The 16,589-nt window shown below is 45.1% G+C and overlaps 1 protein-coding gene and 1 long non-coding RNA gene across 3 annotated transcripts; one reads left to right on the top strand and one right to left on the bottom strand.

Annotated features, from left to right (window-relative positions):
* The first annotated feature begins 597 nt into the window (after positions 1 to 597).
* Positions 598 to 14,884, top strand: DDX42 (DEAD-box helicase 42). 2 transcript variants are annotated; one of them, XM_068211851.1, is made up of 17 exons: positions 598 to 856; positions 1,448 to 1,598; positions 2,179 to 2,240; positions 3,260 to 3,296; positions 4,531 to 4,680; positions 4,901 to 5,005; positions 5,576 to 5,695; positions 6,252 to 6,428; positions 6,927 to 7,055; positions 7,285 to 7,384; positions 7,591 to 7,638; positions 8,119 to 8,216; positions 9,110 to 9,386; positions 9,848 to 10,074; positions 11,307 to 11,417; positions 11,972 to 12,073; positions 12,616 to 14,884. In XM_068211851.1, exons 1-17 carry the CDS (start codon positions 636 to 638, stop codon positions 13,585 to 13,587), a joined length of 3,087 nt encoding a protein of 1,028 aa, XP_068067952.1. In that variant the 5' UTR covers positions 598 to 635; the 3' UTR covers positions 13,588 to 14,884. The 2 variants fall into 2 exon arrangements, with proteins under 2 accessions (XP_068067952.1, XP_068067953.1); XM_068211852.1 differs by lacking the exons at positions 598 to 856; positions 3,260 to 3,296 and having other exon boundaries at positions 1,542 to 1,598.
* On the bottom strand, positions 6,659 to 9,114 carry LOC137486608 (uncharacterized). The gene is made up of 2 exons (XR_011005765.1): positions 7,547 to 9,114; positions 6,659 to 7,437 (listed from the first exon to the last, which is right to left on the bottom strand). It is a non-coding gene; the product is annotated as an uncharacterized lncRNA (long non-coding RNA).
* Positions 14,885 to 16,589: the final 1,705 nt, after the last annotated feature.

Here is a 16,589-nt window from a genome sequence, read left to right on the forward strand (position 1 = left end):
TGTTATGTGGAGTGTTTAAAATATTGTTTGAAAAACAGAGATTGGGGAACATATTTATATGTCAGTGTATAACCAATAGAGATGGTATGTGTGGCTGAAGGGGGTTTGAGAGGAAAAGGCTTTTGGCAGAGATGTGCCTGAGCTCACACGGGGCTGCTCTGGGCCCGTTTCTCTGGAGGCTGCTGGGTTGCAGGAGTGAGGTATTGACAAGCCATGAAACACTCAGATGGGACAATGTGGACATACAAAATATGCTGAGCTGCCTTTTCATCTCTTGTTCTTCCTGGTGTTCAAAATTCTGGCCTTTGGTTTGTTTGTCTTAGACTGCAAACAGGACAGGTAACATCTTAAATGTGTTTTAGTAATCCTTGAAGGACACGACCTGTTCTGGAAGACAGCCACTTTGTTTTTATTCTTCTTTGGAATTGTGGGTATATTCATACTGACAAAAGACCAGAGCCCCATCCTTTTTGGGAAACAGATTAAACTCTTGTCACTCAGAGTTCCACAAGTCCCTGTGTCATGACTGAAGTGATCAACAAACAAGAAAAATCACGACAATTACCTGTAACTGCCTGAATCAGAAAGAGCATTAATTAGTCATTTCTTGTTTTAACAGGTATATCAGGGACATCATGAATTGGAATAAAGGTGGACCTGGTACAAAGAGAGGCTTTGGGTTTGGTGGCTTTGCCATAACACCTGGCAAGAAAGAGGAGCCCAAGCTGTCTCAGCAGTCCCACAGCGCTTTTGGCAGCGCCGGCTCCTCGGCAGCATTTGCGAAATCGGGGCCTCCTCAGCTGCCTTCCTTCTACAAAATTGGGTCAAAGAGAGCCAATTTTGATGAGGAGAATGCGTAAGTACAGTTACTTCTTGTGTTTCCGTAGCTCTAGATTTTAATGTTTTTATGTTTCTGAGGTCAGAGGAAGTATCTGTGACATTTATATAAGTAAATACAGAATAATATACTTGGAAGACTGTGAGATGCTACGGTAGCCTGCAGAAGCTTTCCTCCTCCAGCTTTCCCCTCTGGAGAACATATTTTATTCACTCTATGGTCTTCTCAGTGCTGGAGCCAAGTAGGATAAATTTGGGTGTCTCTTGCACAAGAAAACATTGATCTCCACAGTTCTTTACTAACCCTTCTCTTGGCTGCATAAATGTACAAATAAGACAGAGAAAGTTGGGCTCTGAAATTTGGGGCTGACCTAATTGTGGCCTTCCAGTACCTAAAGGGAGCCTACAAGAAAGGTGAAGAGAGACTCAATTTTATGTTATCTCTTCACTTTGAGCTTTTAACGTGAATAATTGTAAATAAATAAATAAATCTCAGTCCGTACTGACTTCTCTTGTCCATGTGGGTACCTTGACTCAACCAGAAACCATGAAAGACAGCACAGTGCTGTAAACCGTGTGCTGACTGGGCTGTTGTTCACGTTTTTTTCAGGTACTTTGAGGATGAAGAGGAAGATTCCAGCAATGTGGAATTGCCCTACATTCCCGCAGAGAATTCCCCCACCCGGCAGCAGTTCCATTCCAAATCGGCGGACTCTGACAGCGACGATGATCCTCTGGAGGCATTCATGGCTGAAGTGGAGGCAAGAGCCAGCTCGGGGGATGTTTATTCATTGCTGTGGCTGTACCTGTGTGCAGTCAGGGGCAGCAAATGTCACTCAGGGCTTTGGCAGCTGCAGTCAAAATGCCACTTAACTTTGCGGTGTTAGACCTCAGAAATGGATGAGATCGACAGATAGTGGATATGACTTAGAATAACTTAACTGTTTAACTGCTTTGAGGATGTCAGAACAATACAACATAGAGCTCTGCTTGTTTCTGAATATCAAACGAAGGTTTTCTGTGTTTTTCACTACCTAAATGGCAATTGTTTGTATTCATGATGAGCTGATTTTTGGCTACAGTTCTGTTATTAGTTGGATTCAGGAGGAATATGGGGAAATTATTTTTTCAATAGCACTGTCACAAGCTTAGAGTAGTATATAAACTCAAAGGTACTAGTAGGAGAATTTATTTAGCATAATCAGATACGGAACAAGATGAAGATTAGTCCAAGAAGTGTTGTCTCTGTGACGTAATGGTTTAATTATTCAGGAACATGTTTCCCTTCCATGTTTTACCATCTTGGTCTTTTTAACATGTGACAACTTTATGACCTGCTAGGATCAAGCTGCTCGAGACATGAAGAGACTCGAAGATAAAGACAAAGAAAAAAAGAACGTTAAGTAAGTTCTCTTTTATCATTCCCATGCCTGCCTTGTCTTGTATGGTGCTCAGAGAATTCCAGTGCATTTTGTTGATGATGGTTGTTCATTAGGCAGTAATTAGGTTGTTTATTAGGTAGATACTACCTAATAAACATCATTAACCTGTGCATGAGATGCTGTAAAAATAGGATAATAGTGAAGAATCCATGGCAGCATCCCATGGCAAACTGCAAAAACACTGAGAGTTATCCCACGCGAGAAGCCTTTCTAGGTCACAGAAATCGGGGCAACACGTTGTACTCCTGCCACTTAACAGATCAGCCTGGATAGTTTTTCTGCTTCCCACACCCTTGGAGAGATCAGAATGGTTTAGCTTAAAATTGCATTTATGTGAGCAAAATAACTCAGTGCTGCTGTACCTGGACTACTGGAAACTCTTCTAAACTTGGACTAGGTTTTAGACATTAAAGCTGATAGATTAGGGAGCACATGACGATTGGAGTATTACATTTGGAGTTTAAAACAATTTAAATTCGTGCAGCTTATCTATTTGTTTTGACTAAGGAAAATAATTATGCTGTTGCTTCTTGATAGAAATGTCAGATATATTGGTAGAAGTTACATTGCATGGGGTTGATCAGATTATACGTGGTCCTGACACAGAACACCGGATCCAAATCACCACCTGGGGAAGTTCTGAACTGGATTTGCACTTCCTGGCTCATATTCCTCTTCAGTTATGGGACTTCTGTAGCATCAAGAGCTTAGACCAGGATGATCTTTGATGTGGCTTCTGCTGGGAAGATGGAATCCTAATCTTTCAATCTCAGTACTAGAAGTAAAGAGAAGTCTTTGCAGGGTCACTGCTATGGTTGGCACCAGAGATGAAAACTCCATGGGTTGGGAATATAAATGTTGCCAAGTTGATAGTGTTGTGTCTTCCACGAAATCTGGAGCTCAGCACTAATCAGATGAAACTATTGAGCTGAGTCTGTGGAACACTTGCAGGGAAGTTTTTTCTCCGCTTGTTTTTCCAGGGGTATTCGAGATGACATTGAAGAGGAAGATGACCAAGTGAGTTCCTATGCAGTCTTTCTATCTTCTTTCCTGTTGTTTTGTATTTTTAAACTTTCCCTCTCCCAACACATAACTGCTAGGGACAAACAAAATTCCAGTGTCATGCGCAGTATCTGGACAATTCAGCAGGAAGCTGTAGTGGTTACCCTGCTGTCTCTACCCTTCTAGGTGTTTAAGAAGAATATTAGACAATTGCATTCACTGAAGAAGATTTTTTCAGTCAGTTTGAACTTAAGTTTCCTGTACAGATTGTTCAGTGTCTGAGGATCTTACACATTGCAGTTAGCACAGTCAGCTCCAGCGGACACCAGGGAGAGGCTGTTGGACTGTGGAGGCTCCTTGCAGTGAAATGTGGGGTCTGTTCAGGGCAAGATTCAGGCTCTTTGATCCCTGTTTTCGGAGAAGCTCCAGTTCTCATTGAGCTTTATAAGTATCACTGTAGCAGAAATAATAAAGATAAAAAACTTAATTTCAAAATGTACCTTCCTACTGAGTTGTAGTCATTAACAATTGTGTTACTTGCATTAATGCAGAGCTTGGCACGGTTGTCTGGCCTTGAAGGTCTCTGCTTCCAGTGTGGTGAGTGTAGCTGTGCCAGAGTTTGAGCCAGTGAGAATCTGAGACACACAAACATCTTTGTGAGCAACCTGGGGCTGCTTCACGTGACAGGGTGACAGTGTCTTAACTCAGGCTTGTCTTGAAGGACTCTTCTGAAATACTTTCTTTCACATTTGTTGCTGACTCTCTCAATGAAAAATAGATATCTCTTCATCTCCTGAAGTCTAGTTAGGGGAAGTAAAGAAACTATCTTTGGCATAGCATGTTTTAAAAAGTCAATATCATGTGCTTAGTAACAGTGTGTTTTCTGGTTAGAAACCTACAGTGTTTTGTTCTTTGTGCTTTGTTCATGTGGAAATAAGAATAGATCCTTCTGTTGTTAAACATAACAAGACTTGGTAGAAGGAGTTGTTAAGCAGACACAAGAGAAGTTTGGCTTTTAGGAGCATTTTGTGGTGTATCTGACACTGGAGTTGTTTTCATGTGTACTTCTTGTCCTTCAGGATGTATCTGTTGGTGTTTACTAGAAGAATCAGTTCTAGTGAAAGTAGTTACCTTTTTTCTCAGTGGTGGGTGTGAAAGCAAGCAGCTGCTTAGCACATACATCACTTCAACAAACAGAAGTGCTTTTGCATCCTATTGCATGTGAGTTTGCTGGTCTGTTTTGCTGCAGGAAGCGTATTTTCGCTACATGGCTGAGAACCCCACTGCTGGTGTGGTGCAAGAGGAGGAAGAGGATAACCTGGAGTATGATAGTGATGGGAATCCAATTGCACCGTCCAAAAAAATCATTGATCCTCTTCCACCTATTGACCATTCAGAGGTAGGAGGGACTTCTGTTCTGTTCTGTTTGAGGCATTACAGAAAGCAGGAGCTGAGGAGGCCCCTGTAATATTTCAGTGCTTTCTTAGGTAAGTCATACTAAATTTCCTTGAAATGGCTTCATTTAAGCAAGTGTTCTGGCAGACAATTAAGAATTTCAGAAAAAAAAAAAAGAAATCTTGAGTCTGGACTAACTGAGTAATGAGTTAATTACGTTGCAGATTGAATACCCACCATTTGAGAAAAATTTCTATGATGAGCATGAGGAGATCACCAGCCTGACCCCGCAGCAAGTGGTGGAGTTACGGCATAAGCTGAATCTCCGGGTAAGCTGGTCACAAACTGCTCTCCCAGCAGCTTTTAACTCCCTTTCAGCTTTGGACTATCTTAGTTTAAATGAAGATTTTCACTGGGAACTCCAGCTTTTGAATCCAGTCCTCTCAGACACCTGCAGTGACGTTGATTTCTTGGAAGTCTCCTATGGATTTGTGAAAGTGGGCGGTGAGGAATGCTACTTGGACTAAAGACCTCCAGAGCTAGGAGTTAAAACTGGAAATAGATGCAGAAATTAATTATTGGACATTTCTGACATGTTAATGGGGTGACCTTCTGTGAAGGGAATTATTTGGGGTAGAACACCAGTTAGACACAAGGAGGTAAAAACTGTTTAGTAGCTTGTTTAGTAGCTCATGTTATTGACAGATAATTTTTATACCTGAAAGTCTTATTTACACAACACATCTGGAATTTGCACCCAGTTGAATTTAATGTCCACTCAAAAAGTATAGTTCTTTTTCAGAGGCAGAGAGACCTGGTTTGTTTTGGTTTTTGGGGTTTTTTTTAACAGATTGTGCTTTTTCTTTCTCTCTCACTGTTCATCTTTTTCTCTTCTCAAGGTTTCTGGGGCTGCTCCTCCAAGGCCTGGCAGTAGTTTTGCTCATTTTGGGTTTGATGAGCAACTTATGCATCAGATTAGGAAATCTGAGTATACCCAACCCACTCCAATACAATGTCAGGTGAGTGTTGTTACTTCTCAGACTTGTAAAGAGAACGAAAATAACACATGCAAAGCTCCCTCATCCACACGAGGAGGAGACAAATGCAATTCTAGTTGCCTGCAGAGTGGGTTTTTCTAGAAAAATGGCTTTGGTATTTTTTAAATAGAAGTTTGCCCACTTTTTTTTCTTGTTGAATGACCACTGTAAATATATCCATATTCCTTTTTCGTTGGGTTTTTTTTTTTTTTGATGAACGAAGAATATTTAAGTGATGTCTCTTGCCTAGAGAAATGTATGAAAAAAAAAAAAAGGTTCAGGGTTTTTTGTCTCGGGCTTTCCTCGTTACCCGAGTTTTCCTGTACTGTCTAGCACAGGGATGAATTAATTACACTGCAGATTGAATACCCACCATTTGAGAAAAATTTCTTAAATACTGAGTGAGAAGCACTCATTCTTTCTGTGATTATATGTTAAAAAAAGCAATGAAACTGCATGTCATTTGATTGCTCATGTGTCCAGCACAAGGATGTGCTGGACTGGGCGTAATGTGGGCTTCCAATCTCCTTCTTTTTAGGGTGTTCCAGTGGCACTAAGTGGCAGAGACATGATTGGGATAGCCAAGACTGGAAGTGGGAAAACAGCTGCCTTCATCTGGCCAATGCTGATCCACATCATGGATCAGAAGGAGCTTGAGCCAGGGGATGGTCCCATTGCAGTGATCGTCTGCCCGACCAGGGAGCTCTGCCAGCAGGTAGGTGTGAGGCATTCCTGGATGTACCAGCCAGTCTGCTTGGAGAAGAAGGCAAAATCCGTGGCAGAAATTATCAGATAACCTCAGGAAAGTATTTGGAAAAACTACTTTGTGCATGAGTAGCCTGGGTCCAGCTCACAGCTCTTTCTTACCATTGTTTTCTTGAAGAATCATGGCAAACCTAAATTTTTTTATTTTACCACCGTGCTCCTACATTATTTTTAGGTATAAGAATGCTGTGCATGCATTGTGACAAATTGTATGTGCAAAAGGATAGAGCCTGCAGGTTAAATTATTGTTGGATGCCTAAGTAGGTTTCTCAAGTTACTGGAAATTATCCACATGTGTTGAAGTATTCACCCCTGAGGAGTTTGGAATCATTTCATTAAGTTAGTAGCTGAAGAGTGCATTTCAGGCTCCACGCTGCATTTCCAGCGTAGGTGTGTTGTCTCAGAGCTGTCTGATGTGAGCTGTGCTGTGTTTGTGTCACACCCTCAGATCCACTCCGAGTGCAAGCGCTTTGGCAAGGCCTATAACCTGCGCTCCGTGGCCGTGTACGGAGGAGGGAGCATGTGGGAGCAAGCCAAGGCCCTGCAGGAGGGAGCAGAGATCGTGGTCTGCACACCAGTAAGTACCTGTGTGCACCAACACCAGGGTTTTGCGCTGTTCAGCTTGAAAAAAGTTGTGAGAATCTGTTCCTATGATGTGAATATTGACACTTAATTCTAGACTGGAGCCTTGAGATGTTTTCTGTTCTAAGTCTCTGGTAAGTCAGGATGAAAAGCAGCTAGGTGGTTGTATATATTAACATGTTTTTAAAGGTGCTTTAAAAACTTGGAGTTTTTTTTCTTACTAGGGTCGTTTGATTGATCATGTGAAAAAGAAGGCTACAAACCTGCAGAGAGTCACTTACCTTGTGTTTGATGAAGCTGACAGAATGTTTGATATGGGGTTTGGTACGTATTGAACCAAAGTCACTCTTTTGGAAAGCAGTGATGCCCAGTCCCAGCTTAAGGAGGGTCTGTAAAACTAAATAATGAGTGAGAAACTCTCATTCTTTCTGGGATTATATGTTAAATAAAGCAGTGAAACTGCATTTTGACTTAATTTTTCTAAACGATGAGCTTACAGAGTTGATTAGAGCATTTCTTCTCCTTTGCAGAATATCAGGTCAGATCAATCGCAAGCCACGTACGTCCTGACAGACAGAGTGAGTAAACAGTGAGTCTGGAGCAGAGCTTGGATTTCCAGTTCTGGGCACAGGCACACCAGGAGACTTGTGCCAAAGTCCACTGGTGTTATTCTCGGCGTGGGCTGTTGGGAGGGAGCAGTTTGTGACATGTGGGCATTCAGCTCATCTCTCTGTAATCCCTCCACCGACTGCACTCAGAGCAAAGATGATTAGCTGAATTCATGTTCATATGCCTTGAAATTCAGTGTTCTGAGCTGCCATGAGAGGAAGTTCACAGCAGTGCCCTGTGTTATCAATATTTCAGATGCTATGAAATGTGTTTCCATTTCATGGTATTCTAACAGTGGTTGGTAATTTCCATTAGAGCCCATAAAACCTCAGCTTCAGTTCACTGACGCTCAGGAATCTGGGTCCTCCTTCACAACATCTGTGCAGTGTTTTTACAGTTCTGAAAGGAAGTTTCTACTTCAAGGCACTTGAAGCCTGTTTCTCTTCCAGCCCTCTTGTTCAGTGCCACATTCCGTAAGAAGATTGAGAAATTGGCTCGGGATATTCTGATCGACCCAATTCGGGTTGTGCAAGGAGACATTGGAGAGGTAATTCCACAATACTTGTGAAACACTCAGAGCAAGAAATTGTTCTGTTTCTGTTCTCTGAAATTGAAGTTCAACTTCAAGAATGATAATTTATAGTTAGTTTTAAATAATTTGTGCTTAGCAAAAATAGAAAGTTTTAGAAATAGTGGGTTTCTGTTTTTATCTTGTTGACCTTTCCGACAACAAATATTCTTGCAGTGTTGGGAGGTTTCATCAAGGAGTAGAACATTAATGGGGTGGTTTATTTTTGTTATTAGGCTGAATCAATGGTTGTATCTTTCAGTTTTGTCTCAAAAGCATAAACGAAGCCATTGAACTTCTGCAGTGAAGAATTTGAAAGTTAAAATCTCTGTCCTATGGTTTACATGGGAATGTTGATGCTGGGCTTGCTTGACAGTGACAGCTGAACTATCAGCAGGCTGGGATCTATTAGGAAGCTGATGAAGTGGGCAGATATAAACTTGCTGGGAAGAAACTTTGCTAATAATATATTGAAACTGTTGAGAAATTTCACAAGAAGGCCTCAGAACATCCTTCTTTCAACCAGTTCTCTGTAGTTTTTGGTTTTTACATCAGGTCCCTTTATAACAAAAAAAAAAAAAAAAGACTGCCTGAAACCCCTTCTTTCGGTGAAAAATTTTCCTTGATTTTGCTTAAGAAAAGCACCAGCTTTCACAGCTCAATCACAGGGCCTTTATTCATTGATCTAAACTATTACTGTGTAATGGGAGCATCATCCTTGAAATAATATTAAAATGTGTAAAAACTAAATCTTTCAGAGAAAACTTGCAGGTAGTGCTGTAAGCTGCACCGTCTTACTTGTGTTGCAGAATGTGTGGGAAGCCTGTGTATTCCTCCCACCTTCCTGACTCTAAGGACATTTCTCCCCTTAGGCCAATGAAGACGTCACTCAGATTGTGGAGATTTTCCCCTCTGGGCCCAGCAAGTGGAACTGGCTGACGCGGCGCCTCGTGGAGTTCACGTCCTCGGGGAGCGTCCTCCTCTTCGTCACCAAGAAAGCCAACGCAGAGGAACTGGCCAATAACCTCAAGCAGGAGGATCATAACCTGGGGCTGCTTCATGGGGACATGGACCAGAGTGAGAGGAATAAAGTCATTTCGGAATTTAAGAAAAAGGGGATCCCCATCCTGGTAGCTACTGATGTGGCAGGTACGTGACCTTCTGGAAAGCAGCCCAGACAAGCTGTGGGTATCAGCAGAAAGGCAAGCATGTTTCAGTGGAAGGCAGCAAGGTTGGCTTCTGCACCTGCAGGACACTGTTTTCCAGGTGCTTTTCAGAACCAAGGAATATCCTGAGCTGGGAGGGACGCACAGGGATCATGGAGCTCAACTCCTGGCCCTGCACAGACACCCCCACTGTGTGCCTGTGCAGTGCATGGCATTGCCCAGCGGTTTGTTTTTAGTCTCTTAATGATGCCTAAATTACAGCCTGACATTTTTTTAATATACAGAAAGAAAAGCTGTGTCTTAAGGAAGTGGTTGCTGTTCATTCATCAGCTGATGTTCCTTTTGCCCACAGGGCCAGAGCGGGGTGATACCCTGGTACCAGAGGAATCGCTCTGAGTTAATTGGGGATAATGACACTTCTCACCACGTTGCTCTTTCTTCCAGCTCGAGGGTTGGATATCCCTTCCATCAAGACTGTCATCAACTACGACGTGGCTCGGGACATCGACACCCACACGCACCGGATCGGCCGCACCGGCCGCGCGGGGGAGAAGGGGGTGGCCTACACTCTGCTGACCCCCAAGGACAGCAACTTCGCTGGTGACCTCGTCAGAAACCTGGAGGGTGCCAACCAGCACGTCTCCAAAGAGCTGCTGGATTTGGCAATGCAGGTATGAATGAGAAAAACTTGAGGTGAGGAAGTTTCAGTCCCGATTCAGCACAAAATCAGCCAGCTCATGTTGCTGGATCCATCGTGTGTTAGCAGTGACCCTTTGGGGATCTGTCCTGGTTTAAAGTAGGTTTCCTAGTGTTTTTAATGGCCTTTGAAAGAATCCACGAAGATTTTGTAACACAGTATGTGATCTATTCTGGGGCCAGGCACTGCCTAGGAAATTAGGAGCTGTAATCTGCTGATGCCAGCAGAGCATTCCAGTATCTCGTTACAGTCAGATTTGTTGCAGGCACCTGGGAGAAGCAGCTTAGTTGAAAGCTAAACTAGAAAACAATTACAGGGACATTCCCTCTGTGAAAGGGTTGTTGCTTGATCATTCCACCTGCTTGCCAGTGCTCTCTGGCAGGTTTGCTATATATAGGTATGACAGGTAGCTGCAGCAATTGTGCTTGTGCCACTGAACCTACCAACTCTTTAATTTCTTGTCTTTTGCTGCCTGTATAGCTGCAAGAGTGCCCAGTTGGCAATTCCCACTTGCCAATCTGGGAATTTGGCAACTCCCAGATTCAGAGATGGATTAGCAGGCCTGTGGACAAATTAGCAAGTAGCTTGGACAGCAGCTGCCAAAAGTAAATACGTTTTCTGACACAGGCAGCATTTTCAGAAGGGACGGAATTAGTGAGGCAGAGCTCCCCTGACTGCCTTGAGAGGACCATGTAGGAAGACAACTGACTTACATTTGGAGAGACTGTAGGGCATAAAAAGAGGTGCAGCCAGCTATTATTGAAACACCTGGAAACAGCAGGTCTGTTTGGGCTGACATTCCCTGGCCACTGCTTGGTACAGAAAGTTTTGCTGACAGACCCTCATCTCTCCTTAGCCAAGCACTGGGCTAAATCAGTGAAAGCAAAGTATGAGCAAGAGCAGAGCTCCCAAGTGATGGCATTGCAAACTGTGTTTATTCCTGGGTTTAGTAGAATGTAAACCCCCAAAACCTTAATCTGAATGAGAGCTGAAGGTGTAAAATTAGTTTTCATAGAAAGCATTTGTAACTCAAAGCATCAGACCCCCGTGACACAGCTACCTACAGCAGCTGTGTGGTTAAATGGAAAACAGTATTAAGTTTGTCTTTTGAAATGCTCAGTATCCCTTTTCTCTCAGCCTCATTACATGCATTTATGAAGCTTTTTTTGTTCCCTGTGTTGAGAAACACTTGTCCTTCTCTTTCAGAATCCATGGTTCCGGAAATCCCGTTTTAAAGGAGGGAAGGGCAAGAAGCTGAATATTGGTGGAGGTGGCTTGGGATACCGTGAACGCCCTGGGCTGGGCTCAGAAAATACTGTAAGTAGAGGTGCTGAAAAGGTTGTTCACAGATTCTTGGAACTTTTTCACTTAGTATTGATTACTCTTTAATTTTTAAAAAAAATTTGGTACTGGATTACAGTGTCTGCTTTAAAAGTTCTCATGGCTCAGCATCTTTCAGAGTTAGGATCATATATCTCAAGTGAAAGTCTCCTGTGCTGTTCTTCTCTTGTTAAGAGCTGCTTTTTTTTAGAGCTAAAATGATCCAGAACATTTGGAGATTCCTCATAAAATAGACTGTCGCAGTAAAATAAATGCTAATAAATTGCATCAAAATTTCCAGCCATTTCCAGTCTGATTCTTGGCAGAAAAAGAAAAAAATGGAGCAAACTGTTCCAGTGCTCCAGTGTTCCAGTTGCAGAAAAAGAAAAAAATGGAGCAAACTGTTCCAGTGCTCAGGGCTCTCCAGAAGTCTGTCATCCTTAGTGGATGTATTTCCTGAGTGCAGGGACAGGATAGATGTGAGCAGGGGTTGAACTGAGTGGGTCTATGTGGAATAAACCTCTGCAGTTGCCCTTTGTGTTTTTGCACAGGACCGTGGAAACAACAACAGTGTGATGAGCAACTATGAGGCCTACAAACCATCCACCGGGGCCATGGGGGACAGGCTGACAGCAATGAAAGCAGCTTTCCAGGTTGGTTCCATGCTTGGAGTCCTTTTCTCCCCTGAAAATGCAGCAGCCCTGTTATTTCAGGGAAGTTGGGGGTGGTGGTTGTGGCTGTGTCACTTGGAGCACACTCAGCATGGCAGTCCCAAGTGGTGGAATTAGGTGCAGGCTGGACTGAACACATTTGCACAAATTTGCCAAACTTACTTTGTTTTCTGCTGCCTCTTTGCTCTTCTTTCTTTCTGGATTCTGCACCTCGGCTCGATTCTGTTGAGGTTGCTCAGCAGCATTAGTGTAATTGCAATCGAAAGGGGAAACAAGCTCTTTCTCTTCAGTGTAAAAATTAACCCCACAATGTAAGAATTCCCTTGTTGGTGTTGTGTGGTAGGAGGTGCCTGTTACTAACTGTGTCCATAAGCACAGGAGGAATGTAATCACTCCAAGACTGACCTTTTCTAGGAATTCTCTTGCCCCAAAATCCAAGGTGGGCTTGTGAACGCACCATGACTGTGTTCTGTGGGGCAGCACAGAGCCAAACCTGCTCTCTTTTGTCTCTCCCTTTCCTGCAGTCCCAGTACAAGAGTCACTTTGTTGCTGCAAGTTTAAATAACCAAAAGACTGGGAGCTCCGCTGCTGGTGCCAGCGGCTGGACCAGTGCCGGGAGCCTCAACTCCGTCCCGACGAGTTCAGCGCAGCAAAACGCTGCCAATCCCGAGAGCCCCATCGCAGCCACCGCGGCAGCGAAGGGAGTCCCGGGCTTCACCAGCACGGGCAGTCTGAGCAGCGTGCCCACCTTCCCGAGCGCCGGAGCACCGGGCTTCAACAACACCAACGCCAGCACCAACAGCCGAGAGGGCGGCGGTGGCGGCATTGTCAGAGAACGGTACAACGACAACCGGAACAGTCGGCACGGCGAGGCCCCGCGGCGAGGGGAGGGCGGCGGTGGCCGAGGGGAGGGCGGTGGCCGAGGGGAGGGCGGCGGTGGCCGCTTTAACGAGGGCCAGCGCTTTAACGAGGGCCAGCGCTTTAACGAGGGCCAGCGTTTCAGTGAGGGCCAACGCTACGATGGGCAGCGCTTTAACGATGGGCAGCGCTTTAACGATGGGCAGCGCTTTAACGATGGCCAACGTTACAACGATGGCCAACGTTACGATGGCCAACGTTACAACGATGGCCAGCGCTACAACGATGGCCAGCGCTTTAATGATGGGCAACGCTTTAACGATGGCCAACGTTACAACGACGGCCAGCGCTACAACGATGGCCAACGCCACAGCGAAGGCGGTGGCCGGCACAGTGACCCCTCCCGGCACAGCGACGGCCGCCACGGCGACGTCCATCGCCACAGCGAGGGCCGGCACTTCACCGACTTGCCGGGCGGCAACCGCAACAACGGTGACAGCAGGAACAGCACCGAGGGGAGGAACAGCGAGAGCAGGAATGGAGAGAACAGGAAGGAGGCCAACAGCCGAGATGACAAGACAGATGGTTTTGCTGTCCCAGAGCCCCCAAAACGGAAGAAGAGCCGGTGGGACAGTTAAAAGCTGGGGGTTCACAGGCTGGAGTCTCTGCAGGTAGTGTTGTCATTTTCCAGAGGATTTCTTGGGGTTTTTGGTAACTGGTTGTTGAGCAGCTGGGGCAGGAAAAGGAAGCCATGAGAGCCCCCGTGCAAGTTCATCTGCGGACAGATTCACCTGAACGAAATGCACACAACACTTAGTGAAAGAAATAATTTTGATAAAGCTCCCTGGGTTCTGCTTTGAAATATTCAGTGCTCGAGTGACTCTGCTGGATTTCAACAGATCTTCTTGACAAAAAGAAGCTGTTCCACATCCTTGGAACGTTAAGAAACTGTTGTCCATAGAAGTATAAATTAGTCTTTTCTTAACCAGCGTTCACATTTACAAACCAGTCCAGTCCACCTAGAGATGCTCAGGACCTGCCTGTTAGACATTAATCTTGCAGCAGTTTGGTCAGTATGGTGAGTTCTTCCTCCATCTCCTTTTCACAGATTGTCCCCAAATAATTTGGTCTCCAGGTTACCCCTTACCTCTCTCCCCATCAACTAAGAATGTATCAATTTGCTTTGCTGAAGGTGGGGCAGAGCAAGTTGGTTTCACTTTTTTGGTTGGTTTTTTTTTTGGTGTGTGTGGAGTTGTTCAAGGGATCCTTCTCCATCCCAGCAAACCACAAATTCACTTGTAATGTAGGTTGGACTCCCTGGCTTGTTTGTGGTCAGTACTTTAATTCCAATCCCATTGCCCAGATTATTTTTTATTTTGAAGAACCTTATGTTTTCTAATATCCTTCATTCTGGTGGAAGCCTGCATAGCAAACCTGTGTCTCTGCTGTGCCTATGCACCCTCTGTTCTGAGAGGGTTGAGTGCTTTCTTCAAATTAAAAACAAAAATGGGAAGACAATGTAGATACACCACAACAGAGGCTGGAGCCCCCCAAGAAGTGTGGCTAAAGGAAGAAGATTCAGAAATTCAGGGATCTGTTGCTCAGAAGCCTTTAGGGAGAACTCAGAAAACAATTAATGAAAAGAAACAGCTCAAATCTGGCCCTGTTTTGGACCCATGTAGTAAATCTGTAAAATCTTGCTTGCCCATTTTTAACTCATTGTGTGTATTCCCATTTTTAAACTTTTTTTTTTTTTTTGCCACAAGGTAGGGAAGAACTTTTCAGTTGGAACAGGTCAGCACCCACCGCTGGCTCGTTTCCACTGGAAGATGTACCAGAAGCTGTCAGGGTTTTGTGACATTGTGATGTTTTCTTTATCAGCTGTGCATTTACTTTCTGCTTGCTCTAGTAAATGTTTTATTACTGGTACAAAAATATGCAAGCATGTGCTTTTTATTCTCCTCTCCCTTTGGCTGCCCTGATGTCGGAATGGAGAACTGACAGTCCGGACATCCCACCGTGTCCTGTCTCACCAGAAGTTGTGGATTGTAGTTGATAAAATACTTTCTGTGGTTTTTCGTAGTATCTTTCACCCCAAAATGTTTCACAAACCCCGTTTTAGCTTCAAGGTCTCCTGGGGAATAAATTTTCCTCCGCTTATAAGAGGAAAGGATACAGCCCAGGACATGTGGGACATCACCCCAGCTTTTCGTGGGGTCATGGGCAGACCTGGAAAGAGAAGTCACCAACAGCCCCAAGATCTGACTGACACCTGAACTGGCTGCAGTTCAGACAGTACATGATTATTTGGGCCCCCTCAGAAATCAGCTCTGATCTGCTGGAGATTTTTAACATAGTTTCCAGAATTCCCTCCCAACAGTCTGGGCAGGAATTGTTGCCCTGGTTTGAGCTCTGCACATTCGGTGTGAAGACAAGGATGCTTCAGGGCAGACTGGCAGGGCTTTACAAGCTGTTGTGTTCCCCTTCTCACCCTGAAGGTTCATTGTTGCAATTAAAGATTGGAGTTTCAAAACAAAATGTAAAAATAGCCCCATAGTCTGAGCTGCCATCTGCTCCCTCCCTTCCCGGATCCCAGCTCCCTGCCACTGGAACCAGCCCCCTGTGAGGCATATGCTGGGGGTTCTCCCCTTCTTGTTAACACTTCCCTCTGCTCCTTGTAGGATTATTGGAATTCCTCACCCTTCTCCCACCTACCAGGAGCCTCTTGGCAAGAGAGTGATCAAATATTGATCAGTGACAGGGAGCCACAAATGTCAGCTTGCGGGGCTGTGTGAGGTCCGTGGGAGGGCTGGTTCCATCCTCTTGGAACAAGGGAGCAGTGTGAGCAGCATTCCAGCTGCCCTGGGAGGGGATCTGTCCCTGGAGTGGCAGCTGTGCTGGTGTCTTCCAAAGAGGCAAATTCCTTCCAAGAGATGATTTTAAAACTCTGCATCCTAGAGCCTTTCTCTTCCCTGACATGGCTCCTGCCTGTTTGTCCCTCCAGTTCCCTATGACTCACTTTGCACCGTAGCTTCTCACTCACTGGTCCCTGTCTTTAGCAAGAAATCCCTGCCTTGAGGAGCTGTGTAGGAAGAAGATGCTCCATGCTACCACCAGCATGCTGTTTCATTTATCTGCTGTCAACACAGCTCCTTGGGATTGCCTTTTCCCTTGGGCAAGGAGCTTTCCCAGGCAGTGCAGGTGCAGGGCAGGGGGATGCTGGGGCTCCTGTCCATGGCAGGGGCAGAGGGAGAGCAGACCTGGCTGGGGCCAGGGTTCCAGCCTTTCCCCCACTGCTGGGTCCGGGCTGGAATACAGGGATGGAAACAAGCCAGGCAGACTCTCTTTATTCACTTCTTAGCCTGCAGTGAGATGACAGGGCCACAACAGTTGCATGCAGGGGCCTTTGTGGTAATGGATGAAGTGTTGGGGATTCAAGTGTTCCCTGCACCCTTCCGGGCCATAAAGTTTGTCCTGCCTCCTTCATCCCACCCTGTCCCAGTGCCTCCCGCTCCAGTTTGTGGTTGTGTGTTGGTGTTCACTCCATCCACGAGCTGCAGAGGATGGGGGGGGCAGGGTGAGCTGCAGAACAGCCCCATGGGCACTCTGTGCTCCCCACAGCTGGACGAGGCCGGAGCTG

Source organism: Anomalospiza imberbis, chromosome 22 (assembly GCF_031753505.1).
Source record: "Anomalospiza imberbis isolate Cuckoo-Finch-1a 21T00152 chromosome 22, ASM3175350v1, whole genome shotgun sequence".
In the NCBI taxonomy this organism is placed as follows: Eukaryota; Metazoa; Chordata; class Aves; order Passeriformes; family Viduidae; genus Anomalospiza; species Anomalospiza imberbis.